Raw genomic sequence first — 24326 nt, 5'->3', positions numbered from 1 at the left:
AAGAAAAAAAGATGAAAAAGAGACACATTTGAAAACACTTTGGAAGACCTAGTTGTTGGGGTTTTTTTGGTATCACTTTGGACCTGGGTTCTGCAATGATACAGTCTTGCCATACAGGAGAAGAGAAAGCAAACCAAAATGCTTGTTCTTTTCAAACTTATCAGAAAAAACACGTTTACGTAATGTGTAATTAATTAGTGCCACTCATGATCATCAAAAGCTTCAGTTGCAACCAAAGATATGGCAAGGTCTTTAAAAGGATATCAAACCCAATGTTAACAAATTAAACATATTATTTCTTTTGTTTATGAGACCCAAAGTCATTGATATAATTTGTTATAATGTGATTTTCTCTGTCATTGGCTATAGACTTCTACAAATTCACTTTTATTGAAGGATGGACATCTTAAAAATAGATGAAATCTGCTATACGGCCCTCAGATTATTACCCTCTTTTGATCTTACAGGCAGACAGTGAGGAGCTGGAGAGTAGAAGTCTGAGGGCAATGAAGAAAGATTTCAGGGCCTTGGGACATCTTGTCGAGGGTTCGGGAGCACAAATCGTGTTCTCCTCTGCCCTTCCAGTTTTGGGGACTGGCGAATGGGTAAACAAGAAAATCAGACAGATCAACACCTGGCTCCAAAACTGGTGCTACGAGCAGGGCTTTTGGTTCTGTGATCACAGTTTGATCTGCAGGACACTGGGCCTGCTTGCTAAGAATGGGAAAACCCTATCCCAAAAGGGGAAAAGGGTACTAGGCCAAGAGTTAGCAAGGCTCACAGACAGGGCTTTAAACTAGAAAGGAAGGGGGAAGGGGATAAAACCAGGCCCACTAGTAATGAGCCCAGGGATAAAGGGCCAACGATGGGGGTGAAATCGGTAGCCCAGCTCAAGTGCGTCTACACGAATGCACGTAGCATGGGCAACAAACGGGATGAGCTGGAAGCCATTGTGCAGCAGGACAGCTATGATGTAGTCACCATCATGGAAACGTGGTGGGATGACTGTCGTGACTGGAATGCTGCGATGCATGGCTATAAGCTCTTCAGAAGGGATAGGTAAGGAAGGAGGAGCGGGGGTGCGGCTCTGTACATTAGGGAATGTTTTGATTGTATAGAGCTAGATTCCAGTGATGATAAAGAAGTCGAGTGTTTATGGGTAAGGTTGAAGGGGAAGGGAAATAAGGGAGATGTTGCGCTGGGAGTATGCTATAGACTACCCGACCAGGATGAGGACACAGATGAAGTGTTCTATAAGCGGCTGGCTTAAGTCTCGCAATCGCCAGCCCTTGTTCTGATTGGGGACTTCAACCTGCCGGGTATCTGCTGGAAATACAACACAGCAGAGAGTAGGCAGGCTAGGAGGTTCCTCAAGTGCATGGAAGATAACTTCCTGACACAACTGGTAGATGAGCCTACCAGGGGAAGGGCCTTGCTAGACCTACTGTTCACAAAGAGAGAAGGACTAGTGGGAGATGTGGTGGTCGGAGGTCGTCTTGGGTTTAGTGATCATGAAATGGTCAAGTTTTCAATTCGTAGCGATGTAAGGAGGGGGGGTAGCAAAACCTCCACCTTGGACTTCCAGAGGGCGGACTTTGGCTTGTTCAGGACACTGGTTGAGAGAGTGCCTTGGGAGATAGTCCTGAAGGGCAAAGGGGTCCAGGAAGGCTGGACGCTCTTCAAGAAGGAAATCTTAAACGCCCAGGAGCAGGCTGTCCCCAGGTGTCGCAAGTCTAAAGGGCGGGGAAAATGGCCAGTCTGGATGAGTAAGGAACTTCTGATGGGACTTAGGAATAAAAGGAGGGTTTACCACCTTTGGAAGAAGGGACAGACAACTCAGGAGGAGTACAGAGATCTTGTTAGGTCATTCAGAGAGAAAATTAGGAAGGCAAAAGCCCAGATGGGCTTGGTCACTAACATTAAGGACAACAAAAAAAGTTTTTATAAATACTTCAACAAAAAGAAAGCCAGGGAAAATCTCCATTCCTTACTGGATGCAGGGGGGAAAACTGCAACCAAGGACGAGGAGAAGGCCGAGATACTTAATGCCTTCTTTGCCTCCGTCTTCAATAGTCAGACCAGCTATCCCCAGGGTGCTCAGCCTCTTAAGCTGGAAGATAAAGATGGAGAGCAGAACAACCCACCCATAATCCAGGAGGAAGTAGTCAATGATCTGCTTCTGCACCTAGATGCACATGGGACTATAAGACCGGATGGGACATAGTCTATGTCCCATAGTCTATGTCCCATAGACTTTGTGTCTATGGGACCGGATGGGATTCACCCAAAAGTACTCGGGGAGCTGGTGGGAGAGCTCACCAAGACTCTCTCCATCATTTATCAACAATCTTGGTCAACAGTGCAGGTGCCAGATGACTGAACGGTGGCTAATGTGACGCCCATCCACAAGAAGGGTTGGAAGGAGGATCCGGGGAACTACAGGCCTGTCAGCCTGACGTCGATACCAGGAAATATCATGGAGAGGATCATCTTGAGTGAGCTCTCACGGCAAGTGCAGGGCAGCCAAGGGATCAGGGCCAGCCAGCATGGGTTTAGGAAAGGGAGGTCCTGCTTAACCAACCTGATCTCTTTCTATGACCATGTTACCCACCTTCTGGATGTGGGGAAGGCTGTGGACATTGTCTATCTGGACTTTGGTAAGGCCTTTGACACCGTCCCCCACAGCATTCTCCTGGAGAAGCTGGCGAATCATGGCATAGACAAGTGTACTCTTCGCTGGGTTAAAAACTGGCTGGATGGCCGTGCCCAGAGAGTTGTGATTAATGGGGTGAAATCCTCTTGGCGGCCGGTCACCAGTGGTGTCCCTCAGGGCTCAGTTTTGGGGACAGTTTTGTTTAATATCTTTACCAATGATCTGGATGAGGGGATTGAGTGCACCCTCAGTAAGTTTGCAGACGACACCAAACTAGGTGGGAGTGTTGATCTGCTTGAGGGTAGGAAGGCTCTACAGAGGGACCTGGACAGGCTGGATTGATGGGCCAAGGCCAACTGTATGAGGTTTAATAAGGCCAAGTGCCGGGTCCTGCATTTTGGTCACAACAACCCCAAGCAACACTACAGACTTGGGGCAGAGTGGCTGGAAAGCTGCCCAGCAGAAAAGGACCTGGGGGTGCTGGTGGACGGCCAGCTTAACATGAGCCAGCAGTGTGCCCAGGTGGCCAAGAAGGCCAACAGCATTCTGGCTTGTATCAGGAGTAGCATGGCCAGCAGGAGCAGGGAAGCGATCGTGCCTCTGTACTCGGCACTGGTGAGGCCTCACCTCGAGTACTGTGTTCAGTTCTGGGCCCCTCTGTACAAGGGGGACATTGAGGTGCTGGAGAGTGTCCAGAGGAGAGCTACCAGGCTGGTGAGGGGTCTGGAGACCAGGTCATATGAGGAGAGGCTGAGGGAGATGGGCATGTTGAGTTTGGAGAAGAGGAGGCTGAGGGGAGACCTCATTGCCCTCTACAACTACCTGAAAGGAGGTCGTAGAGAGGTGGGTGTTGGCCTCTTCTCCCAGGTGAATAATGACAGGACCAGAGGAAATGGTCTGAAGTTGCGGCAGGGGAGGTTTAGATTAGATATTAGGAAGAATTACTTTACTGAAAGAGTGGTCAGGCACTGGAACAGCCTGCCCAGGGAGGTGGTTGAGTCACCATCCCTAGAGATATTCAAGTAACGTCTAGATTTGGCACTTCAGGGCATGCTCTAGTGGCAGAGATTGTAGGTTGGTTGGTTGTGGTGTGGGGTTTTTTTGGTTTGTTTTTTTTTTGGTGTGTGTGTGGTTGGACTCAGTGATCTCAAAGGTCCTTTCCAACCATGAAGATTCTATGATCCTATGATTCTATCTATTTTTGAGAACTAATAAGAAAGCTGGGGGGGAAGATAAAGCTATTGATCCCACTGCCTCTATTAATAGAACCGTGCTGCACCTAGAGGTAGGGTATTAAAAATAACCAGCAGCTGTATCCAAATGAATTTGGAAGTTATAGGACTGTTGCTCACCTATTCAATTTCCATTGCTTTAATCCCACGTTTTTACTAGCCACCTGATGAAAGTAGGGACCATTCCTTAGGCATCCCTTTGATGCCCCATTTGCTTCAGAAGGGAGAGAGGAGGGAAGGACTGGTATTTTTCCCTTCCTTTGAGTCACTGGAGACTTTCACAGCTGGAGACAGTATGTCAAAAAGATCCATTAGTAATTCATTAAATTCTCAGCTGCTTGGCCAGTGTATCATAATCACAGGCTCAGATATAAATCAGTCACCAGGGCTGGAGTCGTCATGAAATTTTTCCTCTAGGTCAGGTAGGCAGAAGCATTCTGACATTCATAGCAAGGGGACGACCTGCTTCCTTGGGTCAGTTTATTTAAAAAATTCCCTGCTCCTGCAAGGCCTTAAGGCTTTGGCATTGTTCTTGATTTTTTCCCTTATGTTCCTTCAGACAATATAGATTTGTCTTTTGGCCTTTTACAGGCATTTTATATTTGGTCTAGACTATTTAAAAATATTGTGTCATCCGAAGTCTGCAAGGGCATGTGGAGTGCATGTTTTATACTATGTTTGAAGTAGGTCTCCATTGCACTTTTACTGGCAATTTCAATTTTATAGACTGAATGACCATGATGGTCTTTTCCAAATTCGTGTTTCTAAATTAAAGAGTTCCCCAACACCAAATTTCTGTTTTCTGAGTAGATATTTTTAGCCTGAGCTCAAGGTTCCCTCTGATAAGCTGGAGTCTTTTGCTTAACATATTTTTTCCAAACTTAAAAGCATTTCCTTATTTGTCTCCAGTTTTCATTATTCTTCCTGAAGTGTGAATTGGTGATTCAAGCACAAGATTTGAGCAGCAGTTTCATCAGTGAGAAATAGTATTAGTTGAGATTTTTCTTTCTGGACATCAACAGCATTGCTTTGGCCAATTATAACTTTTTTTTCAGAGCTCAGAGCAACTGTTTTTCAGGTAGGAATCCACCCTCAGATAGCTTCACTCTCTGCATCCTGACTGATTGTGCCCTCTTTATCCCAGCACCCATATTGGCCTGCAACACAGACCAGTTTTCTTTATCACTTGCCAGCGGAAAAATCTACTCCTGCTGAAAATCTCTTCCCAAGTCAACTACATGAGGTTACCCCACTAACATTTTTATTATGAAGCTTCTCAGTGAATTAGTTGTTAATCCACTGGATTCAGCCCATGTCAGCTTTCAAAGTTCTTGACTAAGCTGTCATGTGGCGCTAAGTCAAATGCTTCTTAGAAACCTCTTGCATTGACACCATCAGTGTGCAGCAGGTCTGGAAACCTTGCCAGCCTACTGAGAAATCAGAGATCACCCACAAGACACCACTGTGGAAACCTACCTTTGATGTAATACATCATCAGAAAACGCCTTTGTCGTAGGGAATGACATCGAATGCCTGAACTTCTGCTCTGGAGGTGGCATGAACCTGAGCTGGCTGAGTTTCTCATTTGGGGTGGTCCCTACAGTTCAGCTTCTCTAAAGCTTTTCAAGCCCCCTCTTTCATCACTGCCAGAACATTTCCACCAAAATTTTCTTTCTTTTAAAGATGATTACTTCAGCAGAGGGGGTCAGTGACCTCTAGACTCAAGCCGTTCTGATGCAGCGCACTTCCAGTGAACTCTCCATCTGTGGTGAAGGCTGCCATTGAACCTTTCCCTCCAAAAATCACTAGGTTCAGGTTCCCATGATTCAAGGTTCTCATTGTGAGAGGAAATTAAACACTTTTTCTGAATCAGAGACTTCAGAATTTGAATGTAGGGTCTTCTGCTTGATATTGCCCTCGCTGCCAAGCCCTGAAAATGCCACTCAGTTTTTGATTTTGTTGAAAGGAAATGGATCTGTCTGTTTAGATGACGGTCCTCATGCTGGCCAGATAGAGCTCTTCAAGAAACCCATGTCACATGCACAGATATTCTGGTCACCAGTTAGCTTTTTGATGGTGTCAGTAAGTTCCTGTCTGCTGTCACAAAGAGCGCATGGTGAAGATGTCTTCTGTGTCAGGCAAGAGATTTATTTTTGATCCACTTCATCTGTATATGAATTCTTTTAACAGCTATAATAACAGGTGTAATAATCTGTCATTACCTTAGAAACAGGACTTTGTCTTCTGTGGTACATCCGACACAGCTGAGAATCCAGGTTTGTGTTCAAAAGAGAAAGACTCAAATCAGTGGGACTTTTTGGTACCTATTTTTGATTTGACAATGGGGTAAGATAAGAGCAGGTACCTGCTGCAGCACCCTTGGTGGGGGGTGTCTGCTACTTCCTTCTTAAATGTAATTCTGGTCAAAAATCAGAAGCTGACAATAAATCAAGCAACTATTGGAGATCTTCTAAGATAAACCATCAGTCTTCAGGGTCATGGTAACACAAATAATTGCTTTCAAATGATCCATGTCACAACGTTTGTGAAGGACTGCAAGCAGTTCAAAAGGATCCTTTTTGGGGTTATTGCTTGGCCCTCAAGACCTGTTCTCAGCACACCACTCCTGGGCCCTGCAAAATCCATCATGGTTTTAAAATCTCTCCATTTTTCTTCTTCAGAAATTTTGCAGAAGGTCTTGTCCAGGGAACAATTTAAAAGGCAAGCAATGTTCTTTTCTTGCTATTAAGTTCTGAATATCAACTAGCCTAAGAGAGAAACTATTTGGATTAAATTCTTGTGAAATAACATCTATAGACCCAGACTCTACTTTTGGAATGGGTACTTTCTCCCATATGCCTCCTTCAGCCGAATAGTCCCAGCTGCAGTCAGATGGTGCAGGAACAAAACCTGCACTACTGAAACTGTTTCAGGGAAAATGAAGGGAAGAGGGAGGACTTATTTCACATTTCTACCAGACTTTCCTCCTCCGGACTTTCTCCCCTCTTTCCTTCCTGCTGAACAACCTGTAGGTTAGTTTTTGGGTTTTTGCTTGAAACATCTCGATCAGAAGCTGTTTCATGTCTCCAGCTGAGGCTTCCAGAGCACAGGGGAGCCAAAGGTCCTCCAAAAATGACTCCTAATGTCTTAATTGCAGGTGTAAAATGCCCCTCAAACCCAAATGGTGGTGACTTCAGGGTAGAAATACTGGATAAAGCCAGTAAAGATAGCTCTGTAGTAAAAAATATTTAGATATGTTTGTAATAATAAAACTAATATGCTGTTTTTAATTGGAAAGACAATGATCTTTATTTCATGGAATAAACATTAGAAGCTGCTACCTAAAATTCAGTTAGGAACATCCCGCAATTCTCTGCTGTGTTATTTCTACCACAAAAAATGCTGAAAAATAGCCTCAAGTTATGAGATGAACTAAGTTTTTAACTGTGAGATATATATATGGCACAGTGATTCTCACATCTCTTTTGGTAATACTGTTTTACTTCTTTAACTGTATAGCCTTCCACGGTCATTAGCATGTTTATACCTTAAAAGCTGCTTGCAAAAAAATCTGTAGATTTATAGAAATAAAGGATTGCAAAAGATATTAAAGAGATCATCCGATCAAGTCCTCTGCACTGAGGCAGGATGCAGTATATTTATAAAAGCCTCAACAGGCGTAAATATATATGGCTGTTTAAAAATTCTGATTTTAAGGAAATGGTGTGATCTGAAACCCAGCTGGAATCCTCTGTTACTTATCAGAAATTACAGCAGCCATCTATAAATTACTGCCTTGGCTAATACATTCATATTTTTGAGGTCATTTTTCACTTCCTCACCTCTTCTTTAGTAACAATGCTGCATTAAATCCCAGCTCAACAAAGTCAACAGGAAAATTCCCATGGACTTCAATAGAACCAGGTTTTCTCTCTGATTTTCCTCTTGATTTAGCTGAGTGGCCACAGAAATCTTTGGCTGACAGATTTATTTAGAAACAGTGAGACACCTAAATTTTAAATCTTTGCTTTAGCCTGTCTTTTATTTGAGGGTGTGCTTTGGGAATACATTTAGATAATTTTTATATTTCAGTGTAAATCCCCAGGTAAAATGTCACTACTAAACCAACATTTACCAATTGTTCTTTTATCGGATTTGGCCTGAAGTATTGAGCTTGACGGGAAAAATTAAAAATTAAGTTTCTTACTGAGCCCTGATGACATAGGTACAGTTGGCTCTGCCTTGGGCAATGGAAACCACTAGATCATCTCTCCAAGTCCCTGTCAGCTCTATGATACTTTGATTTAACTAGTTTGCTTTTAACTTCAATCAGACGTAGACTTGTGGCTAAAACAGATCAAAAAATAAAAAGAACATGCCACAGGAAACAAATGTGATGTACTTGTTTAAATCCATTGTCTACAAGAAGCAAATAACCACACTTATTTAGGCTCACTATGAACAAGTTTTCAGTTCCTAAATAAGATACTGAGTGCAGTCTTAAGATGCTCTCTTTGATGTAAATCTCACGCTGAGGTTCTTTCTCCATATAATGATGAGGAGGCACATCAGAGCTACTAACAAAGGGCCCGTGTAACTGTGACCCGAGAATGTGTTTTCAACCTGCCAGAATTGCCTGGGATTAGTAAAGCAGCCATCTTCCTCTGGTTGCACTCTGGTTGTCGTTCTTTCAAGTGCTCTTTGAAGAATTCAAATATCAAAACAATTTAAAAAGAGACAAGGCTTTGCACAATAATAGAAAACAAATCTTTTTGTTTTGTTTTGTTTTTAAATAAGTCTTTAAGGTTCTTGGGCACAGAAAGAATCTGAAAAAGCTACTTAAAACTTGTGATTTAGATGCGCTGTGGCTCTAATTGATTCTTTTCATTTTAAGGCTTGCTTCAACTCCCACCGCAGTGAATGGGAACCATTGCAGTAACTTCAGGGCTTGATAGATCTGCCTCTCAAGCTGCTCTGCAGGGACACCCACTGTCTTGTTTCTTTGACTTCTTGTTTATTCTTTTGAAAATACACAAAGGATAACATTAAAAAAAAAAAAAAGAAAAAAACCCAAAAAGTCCTGGTAACAAATGAAGCAAGCAACCTGTCAGTTTGGTTTAATTTAAAACAGTAATTTAAAAACAGTTTATTGCCCTGTGGATGGGTATAATGTCAATCCAAGGAAAGATTTTCCAAAGGAGGGAAACAAGTGACAGCAGAGGTAAAGGAGAAGGGAAAAACTGGGTGTCTCATAATGGTAAAGGGCCTCGTTGGGTTCCGATACAAAGCTTTAAAACCCTAAATCCTCAACATTAATTTAAAGAACAAAATTTAGCGGCCTTAGTATTTGTAACACTAACAATTTGTCTTAGAAACCTGCTGAATGTGGGTGACATATTTGATAATCTTGGCTCAAGGAGTCACAACTTTCCCAAACTAGCCACTCCAGGATGTTGTCCACCAAGAGTGCACAGTCAGCTTCAGCAGTTTGCAGACCTCTCAGATCTTTTTTGGGCATGTCGGGGAGAGAAGAGGGGCTATTTACTTGCTTTTCGCAATGTTGCTTTTAATTCTTATGAGGATTCTGCTATCTGCCTCAAACAGACACCCAATAAAGAGTTTGGTTTCTATATGAGCAGAAAAATTATTCTGTCTTAAGAGTGCCACATAGATTTCTTTCCTGTGTGACCTGCTCCCAGGGCTAGAAGTAGATGTAAACCTAATCCATGACTAGTTATGAAGGTGGGCAGAGGAGCTCGTGTCAAGGTAATACTTTGTTCATTTCTAGAGGAGAATTCAGTCCCACTCTGCAGTGGCAATATGTGTCTCTGAGGACAAAATAAAAGCAAACAAACAAAAAGCAAATGGAGAGAAGCTTTAGGATTTGTTTTGGACCTGGTAAGTTAATAAGCTGCTTTATTTCTCAACTTATCACTGCTCTCCCTTTCCCTCTTTACTCAATTTAGCTGTCAGCCTGACCAAAGAAAACTCCTTATATGCCCCCAATAAAGAAGTAAAAGCAGGAAACCATGAAGTGAGAAAGAGATTGACTTGACACTTCCCTTCTGTTACCTTGGGAATCCACAGGTCAGACCGCTTTATCTAGTGCAGTACACTTACCTCTAAAAAAAAAATAACTGTGTGATAAAACCCTTTGTAACCCTTCATTAGTTAAATTTGGTTTGATCCCTGATGTCTGTGGGCTCACCTCCCCAAAGGTGAGTGAGGATGTCACAAGAGTAGGAGGATGTGGGGAAGAAGCTGGCTTCCCATCACCAGCGATGACACGGCCCCTGTGAGATACAGCCCTGAGCGTGCTCTGCCTGAGATGACCAGAGAAGGACATGAATGACAGAGTTTTGGGAAAAAGACAGAGTTTGTGGAGAAAAGTCATGTGTCAGACAGATGCAGAATAGTTTAAAACTCTTTAAAATCTAAATTCCCCATTTTCACATATTAGAGGATATCTCAAATCCTTTTTATTTTTCTCCCACTCTTACTAAGTAAATGTCTCAGTGGTACCTTCTGACAAAGAGTTATACTTGCAAATTCTGTCATAATGTGCACTATTCTCTGGTATACATTTAAAATTTTGTATTGCTTTTCAATCTCCACCCAGACCACCTGTATGCACTGCTCTCTGAAAGTCAAGAACTCATTCACTAATTATTTGCTTACATATTTATGGCTCTAGAAGGCAAGTTTTTAAACCTGTGGCATTAAAGCTTTCATTAGGTCAACATCTTTTTTTTTTTTTTTGCTAGCTTTTCATTAAGTCTCATTGTCAAAAATTAAAAAATCTGTTTTGGAGAAACAAACTTTTACAAGGTCCCTAGACTGGGAATTTACCGGCCAAAGACAGTCCATCGCTTTCTTTGCCACCAAACCAGAATAAAATTTATACACACTTCAGACTTTGCTCACGGCTTCTTTGTTCAGTAAGAAAAGGGGGAAAAAATAGTTCTCTTGCTGTATTCCCAAGGGAATCCCGCTAAGTTAAAGCACATTTTAATCTCTTGAGCCGGCAGCTTTATTAGTAAGCGTTCCTCAACCTTCAGGGAAATCTAATTTCACAAATAGATCAGAGCCACTTCAAACGCAGCTTTCAGTTGCCATCCACCGGGGGACAAACGGGGAGGAGGAAGTTTGTCAGAAAAGACCTTCTTTGAGCCCAAGAGTGATTACCAGAGGTGTCTCCATCGACTGCCACCCACCTAAAGTCGATAGTACTCAAATGAGTACGCCGGTGCGGACTATATAAGAGAAGCGCATGGCCCTGGAGGGCGCATCCCCCCTCTCCGGGCGCAGCACCGACCGCCCCGCTCCGCGTCCGGCGGAGCCTCCGCGGGGACACGGGCTCTCCGGCGACGGCAGAGGACGGCTCTCCCCAGCCCGCACGCACTCAGCGACACTTGTCTCCGCTTGAAGGTAAGCAGCTCCGGGGTCGGGGGGAGGGGGTGGGGGGGCTTTAGCCTGGAGCGAAGGGGCGTCGCTGTCGCTGCAGCGAAGCCCGCGTCGTGCCCCGATTACTCTGCGCCCCGGCGGCGGCGGAGGGAAGGGAGAGCCCGGAGCCGTCGGGGAGAGCCGGCTCCCTTGCGGCTCCCATTAACTCTTTCGCCCGAGGAGGATTTTGCAAGGGAGGCCAAGTACAAAACCGTTTGTAAATAACAGAATTTGCCTCCCTCCCCCTTAATCCTAACCGTTGGCTATAATTAGAATCGCTTACTTAGGGGGCATTAAGCACTGCTCTCGAAGCCTCAGCCCCTTGTAATTGTTTTTCCCCTTTACTCCCTTATTTGCAGCAGTTCCCGCTGTAACTCATCCTTAACTGAACTCCGGCCAGTTGCCCGCCCGTACGCTCTGTCCCCGAAAACCTCCGTGGCTACTGCCCGGGCGGGCGGGCCGGCCCGGGGGGGAGCTCCCGGCAGAGGCAGGAGGCAACGGCAGGCGCGGGAACGCCGGGGGCACAGGGAGCCCAGCAAATCCCCCGCAAAGCCTTGGACCGCAAATATGCGCGGCGGGGTTAATACCCTTCCCCTAATCCGTGGTCTATAAATGCGACCTCCGGGGAGCCGGGCGAGCGCGGCGGGGCTGCTCGAGGGTCGTCGGGGAGGCGCGGCGGGGACAGCCGGTGGCGGCCCGTCGGGTCTTCCGCCTCGCCTCCGCCGCCGCTCCGCGGGGCTGCGGGGTGCGCACCGCCTCCGCGCCCGCGGGAGCGCCCCCCGGGCGCGGCATGGGGGGCGGGCGGGCGGGCTGCGGGCCGGTCCCGGCGCTGACCGCCTTCGCTCTCTGCCTCCTCCCAGCGCCGCAGAGATGCGAGGGGCGAAGAAACGCCAGGCGCTGCCCGCCATCGTGCTCCTGCTGCTGGCCTCGGCCCCGCCGCCGCCGGGCGCCGAGGGAGGGGACGTGCCCGCCGCCGGCGCCGAGGGGGGGGCACTCCTCGACCTCCTCCTCCAAGCCCTGGGCGACGGCGGCCGCCCGCTGCCGCCCCGCCCGCCGCGGCGGGACCGGGTGATCTCCCGGCGGTACAGCAGCGGCGGCGGCGCTCCGCCGCCCGACCCCCGAGCCATCGCCACCGCCGCCGCCGCCCCGCGGACCCCCACGGCCGTCGCCGCCGCCCCGCCGCCCCCACGGCTCTTCGCCGCTGCCCGCCACGGAGGTAAGAGCCACCGCGCTGCCCCGGGGATGCAGCCCCCCGCCGGGTCCCGTCCCTGCCGCCTCCTCCCGCGGCCGAGTCCGACGGCGCCGCCGCCGGGACAGCCCGCCGGAACGGGATGAGCGGAGCGGGGGGTGCCCTCTCCGTCCCTGAGGCGGCAGCCCCCGGGGGTGGTTTCCCCTTTTGCTGGGGTCAAGCCCCGCTGAGGGCAGCGCAGCCCAGCCCCGCTCCCCCGCGGGACCCGGCGTGGCAGGGGACGTGGAGGGGGAGCAGCGCGGTGCCCCGGCTCGGCTCCCCGGCAGGAGTTCAGCCGTGGGGGGGGGCGGTATCCGGGACACAAGGCAGGAGAGGGTCACTCGGGCTTCAGCATCTTTTGCTGGCAGGTCAGTTGTGGCTACAGTTGATCTACAGCCCCTCCGAGCAAGCCTCACGACTTCCCTGCGTTACAGCGCAGCCAGCTCTAAGGAAGCCTGGTTTCTCCCCAAACTTAGGACCGCTCCTCTGATTTGCACAAAGAGGAGAAATGACCGATCTGAGAGACAGATGTCAGAACTTACTCCTTTAAACTTCCTCTTCAACTTGACTGGTTCCCATGTGATGCATTTTTTTAGGTTTGCTGGGGCAGGTGCGGGAGACCCAGGCTGTGCTGGTCATGGGGGCTTGTTTCACCTTCCGGAGGATGCTCAGCCTGGGGCAGGGAGCCGTCTCTCCAGTGCTGGCACGGGTCAGGCCGGGCCATGACAAGCAGGAGCAGTTCAGGGCCAAGCACAGCTGCCTGGTGATGTTCACGGGCTGTGCTTAACTAGGAGACCGGGCAGCAGGTCACCTCTGCTGCAGCTAGTTATGATGCAGAGCCACGCAAAACATTTCCTACTGGAGTGGAGCTGGCTGAGAGGTTTGTGTGAGTTAGTTAGGATAATGCAGTTCAGCAAGAAGGAGATTATAGTGATTGTCCCACTAACTAAGTGGCTTTAGCCCACTAATATTTTTCTCTTGTTGCTTGCCAGAGACCCTGCTGGAGAGAAACAAGATGAGGGGAATTAGGGAAGTTTGGTTTCTTAGGGATTTGTGTCCCTGGAGGGCACCCTTGTGGCTGATGGCTGGTAATAGGTGAAGTTGAGATGCAGCCCTCCCCAAGTCACACTGGTAGAGTTGCTTGTCTCTGTCCTGTGGTCTATTTTAAAGGAAACGAAACCTCATTTCAGAAAAACCTGAAGTTAGGTGACAAGTTCAGAAGTTAGTAGGTGAGTAACTGATTGGTAGGGCACTGCACAGTCTGAGGAAACTGGGTTGAAAAAAAGACAAATCAAGCAAAAAGTAATTAACGTTCTGGCCTTGGAAGCTTCTGCTGAGTGTAATCTGCCCCAGGTACTGAGCAGCCCATCAGTAAGGGGTTGTAGTGTCTCACTGAACTTCCAGATATTCTTGTGTTTTCAGAGCATGAAGTCTCTGGTAGTTAAGGGAAAGCCAGCCCAAACCAAATTGCCACAGATTTGTTTGCTGACAGGAAAAGATGCTGCTGGTTATCAACTGGACTGGTGATGAGTGATTACGTACTGTGTCTTGAATTCTTTATGTCCTGTGAGCAAACCCTCAGTGTACATTTTTCCAGGAAAAAAAGTAAAAGGGTCTTTTTAAGCTTTACATATGTCTTCTTTTCAGGAGAATGAAGAGAAGTATAAACTTGAGAGTAGCAGTTACTGGTATCAGGTGGCTTGAGGAGAAAGTCTATTGTGGACAACAGTATCTCCCATTTGAGATGTTTACTCCTAACTAAATAATCGTATTGAGCTATAAAATATAAAGCATAAATATTTCATAATATTTATATAACATTGTAGGGGAATTTTCGTGAATTCATCAGTATTAAACATAGTAAAGCTTGTTTTCTATTCATTGTTAGTTTTAGTAACTGTATTGTATACAGAAAGGTCTAAGGATGCTGAACATCCTTACAGAAGTTCTCCAGTTGTCCCTGGTGTAGGTGCAGTGTCCTGGGGGCAGCCACAGAGGCAGCTTTCTCTCCAGCCTAGAAAGGGCATATCTCCAGTTTAAATAATAGTCAAGTTTTCATATTCACTCAATTTTCTAAGAACAAACAGCAAGAATAGAAATTAGTACCCGTTGTGATGGCGTGTGTTTGTTTTTTGGGATAGTGAACTGTGACAAAGCTTTTCTTACAAGTCATCAACCCTTTTCTTTTAACTCCTGTCACCAACACATTAACAGCAGCTTTTTGCTCCGGCTGGTAGTACCTGAGTGTCAGCTGAAGAGAATGGCTTATCTTCCCGTCAGTCAGGAAAGGTGTCGCATTCAGCTCAAGCATTTAAAATGAGTTATATATTTGGATTATCTGTTATTGCTGAAAATCAAAGTCAAGTGTCTGATTTAAGAGAATATTGAGCAGCCCAATTGCTTCTTTTGTTTGAAACAAAACGCATCCAGAGCAGTGCCGAATCCAGAACAGAGCACGCAAGAAGCATCACTTCTGTGTGTTTTCTCTTTTTCTGAGGATGCTGCTTTGTATTATCAACGAGCTGAATAGCAGGAGGGCTGAAATGTGCTTCCCCTCCTGTTCTTCTCTCTTGCCCTCACTGTCGGAACTGGTTCCATCTTTAGTCTAAGCACATGATGAGCTAATTCAACACACCGAGCAGCACCTCCACACAGACCTTTATGTTATTTTATATCATCTGGGGGCTTGGTTAGCTGTTTGTGTAGTGAGGAGAGCTGGCATGGAGAGCCACCGGCTGAATTTTAGGAGCAGCACAAGGCAGGTGGCTGGAGCACATGACCAGGGGTGAGTTTTGAGAGGAGATGGGACCTCCTCCTCACTGCAGTGGGGAAGTGCTCATTTATCTCAGGCCATAACGAAAAGGCACAGCATCATAGCGTGTCTTCAGTGAGGCTGGAAAAAGAAAGGTGAGACACTAACTGTCAGATACCCTACATGTACCGCTCGGTATGAGTACGTAGATAAGATGTAAAAGCAAGAGCACTTGGTCTGTGGTGCTCCATCTGAATGTGGCTTCCAGGCGATTCAAGGGCATGTCCTGGGCTAGAGCTGTGTGATGGGAATAGCAGCTGTGCTCTACTTCAGGTGGGTTCATTGCGGGGGCAAAGGGGCACGGCAGCACTGAAACAGTATGGACACTCAAACCTGCCCTGCCGTGTTGGGGCAGTGAACTGCCATGACCATGCCATAAATTACTCTTTACGTCTTTTTTTCCCCCTTAATAATCAGGGATATATTCCGTGTCGTGTGCTTCTCGACCATATGAGGATTGGTATCATGTATTGTGTAGGACCCAGAAGGACACCCACATATGCAATAAAGATAACAGTTTCACCATCACTTTAGCTGTCTTAACTTCTTATCTCTTTTATCCCTACACGTTCAAAAGTCTTACCTCACACTGATCTGTCCCTGTTTTTCTTGGTGACCTGATTAATGAGAGTGAGCATTTACTCTGAAGAGTGTATTCAGAAGAAATAATGTATTCCAACTAACCAAAAAGCAATCTTCATCTTTTGCTGGGATTTCTGGTAGGATGTCACTAAAAATACAAGTTGTTCATTTGAATTATGGTATCTAGTGGGATTAAATTTTCTGTCACAACATCCTTTACTTGCCTGATTTCCTTGAAGTTTCTATGTTTGAATGTGGGGGTTTTTTGCACGAAGAAGTGTCTCATAAATTTTTTAAGCTTAGTTATGAAAGCTCCTCAGTGGGCAATCTTTTTCATAACTATCCCTTGTTTCTGATGTGTAACTGTGGTCAGGTGTTTTATTTTAGTAAGAACCCAGATACGTGTTTTCACAAAGAGAGGATTCAGCATCAGGTTATTTTTGAATGTCACGTTGGGGGAACTAGAATAGTTCATTATTCTTTTCAGATTTTCTTTGTTACCTTTATCCAAACACTTTCCGCTGAACCAAAATAGCTTCCATGTAATTAGATTAAAAGAATTATTGAGAAATAAAAAAGTCTGCATTAACTGTTCTTTCCTTACATATTTCCCATGATAGTGGAGAAATAAGCTATCTAAACTTACCAGGGGTAGGGGGCTGAAATTTGTCTTTGTGCTGGGAGACCAGCAAGGCATTTTAAAACATTTTGATTAGTTATTTTTCAAGCATGAAGGAATGAAGATAAATATTGCTCTCAATTTGGCAGTATGTTCAAATTAGCCTCCTGAGCATATCTACTTCAGATTTAGAATAACATATCAGATGAGAGAATTTGGCCCTCAAACTATTTAAACTTTGAGGTTAAACCTGAGAGTTCAGCTTTATGCCAAAATTTCTTATACGTGAGCAGAAGAAAACTGTAAGTTGTCCCAAGACATGGTGCTAATTTAACCATTGTTCATAATGAGCTAGATTTGAAAGATAAGTTTGAGGTTTATTTTAGTTTACGGTTGAATAAAAAACTTGTAACCTTTTGTAAGGCATAAGAAAAGTTTTGTTCTTTTTACTTGCTTAAAAAATATCCTGTAAGTGCAGTGATAGTTACAGCTGCAAGTCCCTAATTCTGCAAGACACGCTGTGCCTAATACTAAACTACTGCAGTGAATGTAATTACAGATCTGGAGTGAAAAAAGACCATTGAAGAATGTAAACCTTACATCTAGTAAATTAAAATGTATGGTACGGCATAACACAGAGTTCTTTGTGTTATGTACTACTTATTACATAAGTAATACTTACGTTTTGTCCAATTATTATTCCTATTAATAAAATATTATTATTATTTTTTTAAATATATTGTGTTAATAGGAATTGCCGGGCATTCGGGAGGCTTAAAAGAAGATGAAAGTTAATAAAAATGACATTCTCCAAAATCACATGTTTACCAAAACAGACCAGTACAGACATTACCTCAGAAACTGAAATGGATTTAAAAGAAGAGTAACCGCTACATTAAAAAATCAAATTAAATTTTGTTGGCTAATAGTAATTATTCCTGATTCCACATCTGAAGTTTTTAATAAATCATTTTTACAGTGGAGTTGGTGGGTAGGCTTTTCTGGAACCGAACCAGGCAAATATATTCTGCTTTCAGATGTTTAATATCATCCTTATTCCAAATGGTTAAGGGACTTAGTTTTCTTTATTTTTATTGAGATGGACATGATAGGCAAATAAATTATAACACTGCATATTCAAGACCTAGTAGTCAAAAGAAAGTATTTTCTCATAAATTAACACATTAATGAATCATTAGGTATTATTCCTCTTGGCAAACTTCTATACGGCAGTCTCCATGGAAGGGTGCCACTATCTTGGGTACTGGAAGCAGTATAGATGCCACAGGGCAACGTGCTGCCCAGGCCAATGGTTTCTGAGCCAAGATCAGAGGGGCTGCAAGGATGTCACCACACCATGATGCAGAAATGTGAACAGTCCCGGTGTGTTCAGTGGAAATAACCATTGTCTCTGTGCATACCAAGATTGTCTGTCAATTCTACCCCAAAAATACAAGTAGGCAGGACAGATTTTTTGTTACATAGTGTTTTATTTGGGTGAGGAGAAAGAATTACTTTTCATTAAATATATTGATAACATTTTGATCTCAAAGCCATCCTCAAATTTTCCTTGATAAATTCTCCTAAACGAGTTGATACTGGCCACTTTTTAATGACCCATTACTTACTCTTTCCTGTAATAAATATATAGTTCCACACACCAATAGGTTTAATGCTGACAAGTGCATATTTGTAACTGTATTTGTATTCGCAAGCATTTTGTTTTTTCCACCATTTTTGCTATTTTTAATGAGATGAGCCTTGACTTTACTGCCTTTCATTCAGGTCGGCTGTTATTTATCACCAGCATTTCCTTCCGCAAAGTGTTACCTTTGTACTAGCTCCCCAAACTGTAAGATGTCCGTGTTCTCAGTGTCTCTAGTTTGCATGCTGACTTTCTTAGTTTCTAATTTAACTAAGTCCCAAATGCTGCAGAAAGTCTGTATTCCTTCAGCCTTCAATTCTGCGCAAGTGCTTGGATCTATCGTTGTGTCCCGCTCCTTCGTGGTTACGATGCCTTTAGGACCCGTAACCCTGCTGATACGTTTCTTTCCTTGACTGCTTGGGTTTTTAGGTGTATCGTGCAATATGCCTTGTAAAAGCAGTATCGTGTGTTTGGCAAACATCAATTCCAGGCAGTAGAGCTAGGCCACTGAACAGAAGACATCTGAAATCTAGGGTAAGCCAGAAATCTTCTGTGCAGCGGAGAATGTCAAGCCCGTGAACCAGCCATGACAGCTGATGAGTGAGCGAGCAAAGACAAAACACAGTTGTTACGCGTATGGAGGTTGAAAATACAATGAAGTCCATCAGAGTAGTCCTTCAAATGAAATGATGACACTGGCTCTCCAAGGGGCTCTGCTCTTACTTCATTAATCACAAACTGAGGGTGCTCGATACCTTACAGAATCGACCTGACGTTACGCGCTGTTGGGGCACGTGAAGGGAGGGACCTTGTGGAACTGCAGCGCGCTGGGCAGCGAGCGTTTCAGGTAGCATATCTGCCAGGAGCAAGATATGACGTCAGCATATGGAAAAGCTTTTTTTTATTGAGCTATTGCGTATAAAAAGCCAGCGACTTCTTCTTTATTCAACGTGGGGAGATCGTCTGGTTTTTCTTTGAGTTCTATTTCATATTTTGAAAAAAATGCATTTAGCGTGACAGAAGACACAATTACTCATGTACACTCCTAGCCCCAGAAAAGTGAATGTCAAAATTTTCACTGAATTATGCTGGAATTGGGTTGGGCCTGCAGTACACCAAGACTCCTCCAATACGAAGGGAAGCGAATAACAAGTAAAACAGAAATGTCACTTCAAAGTAGATCCAAGTGCATTACTGTAGCCCAGGAACTATAGCACACATTTCCAATTAGTCTGGCTCGGCCCTGAGCCTGTGAGCAAACTGAAGTGTCGGTGTATTTTTTTCTTTACTGTAGACATGAAGATTGGATTTTCAATCAAGAAAGAATTGTAGGTCTCTGTGTTTCACTGCTTTGTTATTATTTCAGGTGTTAATCGGTTACGGAAAGCCTACAAGAGGTGGGGGAACAGTAGCACGTCGGCGTAAGGCTTTGCAATATGTTTATTGTTTGGTAGGTAGGCTTTAGCCTTGAAAACACACTGCTTCATGTCTGGACATTATTTTGATTTTTAAATATGTATGTATCCAGGGAGAAAGATTTAAAAAGATGAGAAGTGTAACTATACATACATACATATGTATATAGGCACGCAGACTCATCTTTTAATTAATGGGTTTTGAGGACAATTTGAAGGAGAATGATGCGATGTTTCGGACCTACATGTGATTTGAAAGTCACAAAGTTGGCTTCTAAATGTAGACTGTATATTCCGAAGTGCTTAAAACAGTGTAAAAATCAGCACATAGTAGTAGCTGCTGTGCAAAGCTGTAAGGAAAACCTCAAAATCAATGAGGGACCCAAGGAAGATGCACCATCTGGGAAAATAGCCACTGGAAGGCTGCAGAGAGAGGGGGAGGCTGGTTCCATGTCCAAAATATATGTAGTGCCACTGTCCGCTTTGGGATTGTTTTATTCTTCAAGATGACCTCTCCAAGTGACCTGAAAGTAATTTGTAGGAAGGGGAAAATATCCCCCTTATTAACACTTACCTGTTTTCTAGAAACTAAAATTTTCAGTGGTGTTTATCTAGTACTTTTCAGGAAAGTAAAAAAAATAAATTACTAAAGGTGAGCAAATCCCATGTTAGTATTTTGTAAGGCTTGTTTTAAAACATACCAAATAAGTGCACTTTAATAGCCATAGTAAATATCTACTTTTTCAGGAAAAGCATATCAAAATACATTTGATAATTTGTTGCTTAAATTTGGTTTTGATGATGAGGGAGAGTATTAAAACAGACTGTCGGAAAAAAATGTAACGATTTGTGAATGTGTGCACACATGAGCAGTGTTACACAGAGCGAGATAGATTTTTTTTTTAGTTGGAAAAAAATGTGTTTTCTGGGACTTTTTGTTTGTTTGTTTTACACTTAAGCGATTGCATGTACTCTCTGCCCAGGACACCACAACCAAAACTTAACTCTGGTGAAGAAAATACGTCAAAATGAAACTTGCAAAATGACCAGAAATCAGGAGGTGGCAAGCATTTTGCTAGAAAAAGTGCAGCTGATCTCTTGCGTTAGCCTCAGATGATGGCTTGGCTTTTCTATTCGATTTAAGGATGACTGCATCATTTTGTCACTTGTGAATTAGAGGTTACGACTTAGTGGAAGTCCTACAGGCTATTCATTTGTGGTTTGGGCATTTTTAATGTCGGTCAATTGGAAAACAGTTGCTCCAGTGAGATAATTGATTGAATATTGATTACACACTGAGGGTGCAACTCTTCATCTCGAGGGTATAAACAAGATTTAACACATGAAGGATCCAATTATTTGATTGGTTAGTGGCCATTTTTATATTCTTCTATGTTTTATTATGTCTGCTGGGCAAAAAATCATTGATGTGCAATGGTCTACTGATTTTAGTAAAACAGTGCATAAAAATGTGTTTGTTTAATACAGGCTTTAACACCAGTGGAAAATACTGCTTGGAGTTACTTTTTAATCCTAATGTTTTGTTTTTAAAAACACAATTACAATGGTTATGTAATCAAACCAAAACCACTTATGGTAGAGGCACAACTTTGTATACTAAGAATATTTAAACTTTTTTTTGAAGGTTTTTTTTTTTAAGTCTATTAGGTCTTTCTTTGTCAATTCAATTACATTGGTTAGATTGCATTTTCGTACATGTTCTCTTACTACGTGGTTTGAAATCTGTGTCTTTGGCTTGAAGAGAAACATTTAAACTTGCATCATAAAAGCAACTATGGTCATGCTCCTTGCAGATTTTGGACAACTTCAGGAGTAACATGCCACAAATCTAATTAAGGCTTTGCTACCTAAATGGTGTTTTCCCTTTCACTTGAGCAGGTGAAAAGTAAAAGGTGAAAAGCAAAATAAAACTCTACTGGAAAAGAGTCAGACACCTTTTTTTTCCTTAATCCTTACTGTTTACGATATCAAGATGTATGTGATGTATTTCAGTAGAAGGAACCTTTGAAATGAAATGTTAGGAAATGTATCATCCTTAGCATATGTGGCAGTACTGGGTGTATGCACTAAATTAGTAAAACCCTTAAATCCCATTGGAGTAGACTAGCTGAGGAGATAGCTGTTATGTTATTACTGTAATCATGATAGAGTAATTACTTCTTCCTTGTCTGTTAATGGCATAACATGCCTAACACGTGAGAGACTTCTATTTTGTACCTGAAATTTTAATTTAGGAAATTTAGGAAAAATATTTTCAGGACTCATCTTTTACACAGTGGGCGAAGACTTACAGCCAAAATATACCAATATGAGGATTTCTTGTGGTCTCCAGAGAAATCTTCTGGGTCAGAAGACACCTAGAGCAGGCTAATCGCTTCCATTTTATGCTGTGAACCTAATGTTTGAATGGACCTGTTGGTCAGTAATAATTTAGCAAGATAACCCATACAATTTGTGCTTCCCATTATTATACGATCAAATCCCAAGTTTGCATGTAAAGTTAACATACACAGACTTCCCCCCTTCATTCAGTAACAAGCCACTTTTCCAGATGCCAGGCAATTATCAGACTTTCAGAAAAGGGTTTACTACAAAATGAATCATTTGTGTGGATAAGACCTGCACAGGTACAGCAAATTTAACACCCAGCTGTACTGCTCACGAACACGGTAACTCTACATCACCTGCGTGATGGAGTCACTCCACGTGTATGTGTGTGATACAGCTGCATGGGACTATAGGGCGTCCCTTATCTAAGCTGCCCAGGCTTTCAAAATCCTTGAAACAGAGCCAAGCTGCACATTTATACTGAAGTCCGCTGACCCAGAACTGAGCAGCACCTCCAGAAAACACTTGCGTCTCCTTCTTTACTTTTGTCTGGGATAGCTATTCCTTTCCTGTCAGAGTAAGGAGTGAAACAAGGAGTAAATCTGGAGATTAAATAATACTAATGAGATAGGTGTTATCTCAGAATAGATAGAAAACCTCTTGAATATCTTGGGTAACAATTCCTTTTCTCCGCAGTTACACTTCCATCAGAGTACCAGAATATTGTAACAGTGAAAACAGTATTAAAAACCAGAGAAACATTAAACTTGCTCAGTCCCAGGATCTGGAAAGTGTTTTCTGTTTTTAAGGCCATCGCTTTCTGCTCAGCACGTTTTGTCCCTCTGAAATGTATGGTTTGCATGCATTTTACACCTGCTTATGATCCTCAGAGATAAGACCTCTGATATCAGTAAGTCTAAACAGCTCACTACGTTTGATGCATTTATATATACCACTCAAATAAAATATTTTTATCCCAGGTATCGTTTAGAAGATATCTCCTTATGTAGCTGTGATAAGGTAAAATGACCTTAGCCTGAGTATAAACATGGTATATGTTCACTGGGAACACCTTTAATATAGCAGTTTAAAATAAAGTACTTAAAAGGGAGAAACCGTGGATTACTAATCTATTATGATAGGTCTGAATCTGTTCTAATTCAGAAAGAAATAGAAACATTTCTAAAATAAGCACAGGAAATGTAAAGTACAGTTAAACATTACCATTTGCACAGCAATCAACCTGGACCCTATTCATATTTCAAAAAGATCAGGGTCTAATTAAGCTCTGGCAAACTCAATTCTGTTTCCTTTCACTCCGACAGAGTTTGCCTGTTTGTCAGTGCAGAGTTTGGCTTGTATGCAGTTAAGCACATGTCATCAGCTTTCATTCAGATGATTCACTAGTTCATATATTGCTTTTGATGTATTGCAGCTGTTCTTGTGTTTAATTTATGCAAATATTCTAGAATCTACATTTATTAGCAGCCGTGATAGCTAAAACAGAATACTTGCATAGAGTGCTGCAGAATTGCAAGACGTGAATTTCCTCTTCGTATTTATCAATGTGTAGTCTTTTTATCTCATTCTAAGAGTGGTTCTGCCTTCAGTCAAGAGCTCTCCAATAACTTTCCAGGCATAATTTGGGGTCTCTGCATTCAGCTGAAATATGTGTCTCGATAGTTTAGTGATTTCAAATAGCTGATAGAAGAATGAATGGAAATTTTTATCTGTTACAGAAAAAAAAAAAGGAATAGGAAAAGACAGCTTCACTAAATTAATGCATAGTTTGACCAGTCTTACCTATATGTCTCATTATTTTCAGTGCATTATCCTTTCATAGTTTAATGAACAATTAGTATAGTAATACATCTTTGCTCTTGGAAAGAGTGAAGTACATATTCACAGCATAGTATTCAAAATAGCAAAGGTTTCATAATGACATACATTTGAATTGCTTGAGGGATATCCTTACCTGCTTGTTAGAATCTCTTTGAAAAAAAAGGGAGCCCTTTTGCATAAACTCATACATCAGATCTGTAATTGTTTTCATATTTTTACTTTTACTTTTCAAAACAGATAACGTGTTTCGGTGTTTTCCACCGAAAGACAGAGGAGAAAAGAAGGAAAAGGGCACTTTTGAGTTATGCACACAGGGCTTATCTGTATGTGTATGGTGCTGTTCAAGAGGCTTGCAATGCAAAGTACAGTTGCTAAATTCTTTATAACATTTATTTTTCAAATGTAAAAATTGTCAGAATATGTTAATCTGCATGTATATCCATTCCAGTTCTGTTTTCTAGAGTGATCACTAATAGTAATAGCAGAAAAGTAATTATGTACACTAC

General features: G+C 43.1%; 1 protein-coding gene across 1 annotated transcript in view; it reads left to right on the top strand.

Annotated features, from left to right (window-relative positions):
* The first annotated feature begins 11940 nt into the window (after nucleotides 1-11940).
* Nucleotides 11941-24326, top strand: part of ALKAL1 (ALK and LTK ligand 1) — a 37335-nt gene continuing 24949 nt past the window's right edge. Inside the window, exon 1 of the mRNA XM_063324085.1 lies at nucleotides 11941-12544. Within this exon, the coding sequence (XP_063180155.1) occupies nucleotides 11941-12544 (604 nt within the window). The remainder of the gene's footprint in view (nucleotides 12545-24326) is intronic.

This window comes from Chroicocephalus ridibundus, chromosome 2, assembly GCF_963924245.1.
Source record: "Chroicocephalus ridibundus chromosome 2, bChrRid1.1, whole genome shotgun sequence".
In the NCBI taxonomy this organism is placed as follows: domain Eukaryota; kingdom Metazoa; phylum Chordata; class Aves; order Charadriiformes; family Laridae; genus Chroicocephalus; species Chroicocephalus ridibundus.
The sequence above is the reverse complement of the archived record's forward strand: the minus strand, read 5'-3'. Positions and strand labels throughout refer to the sequence as shown.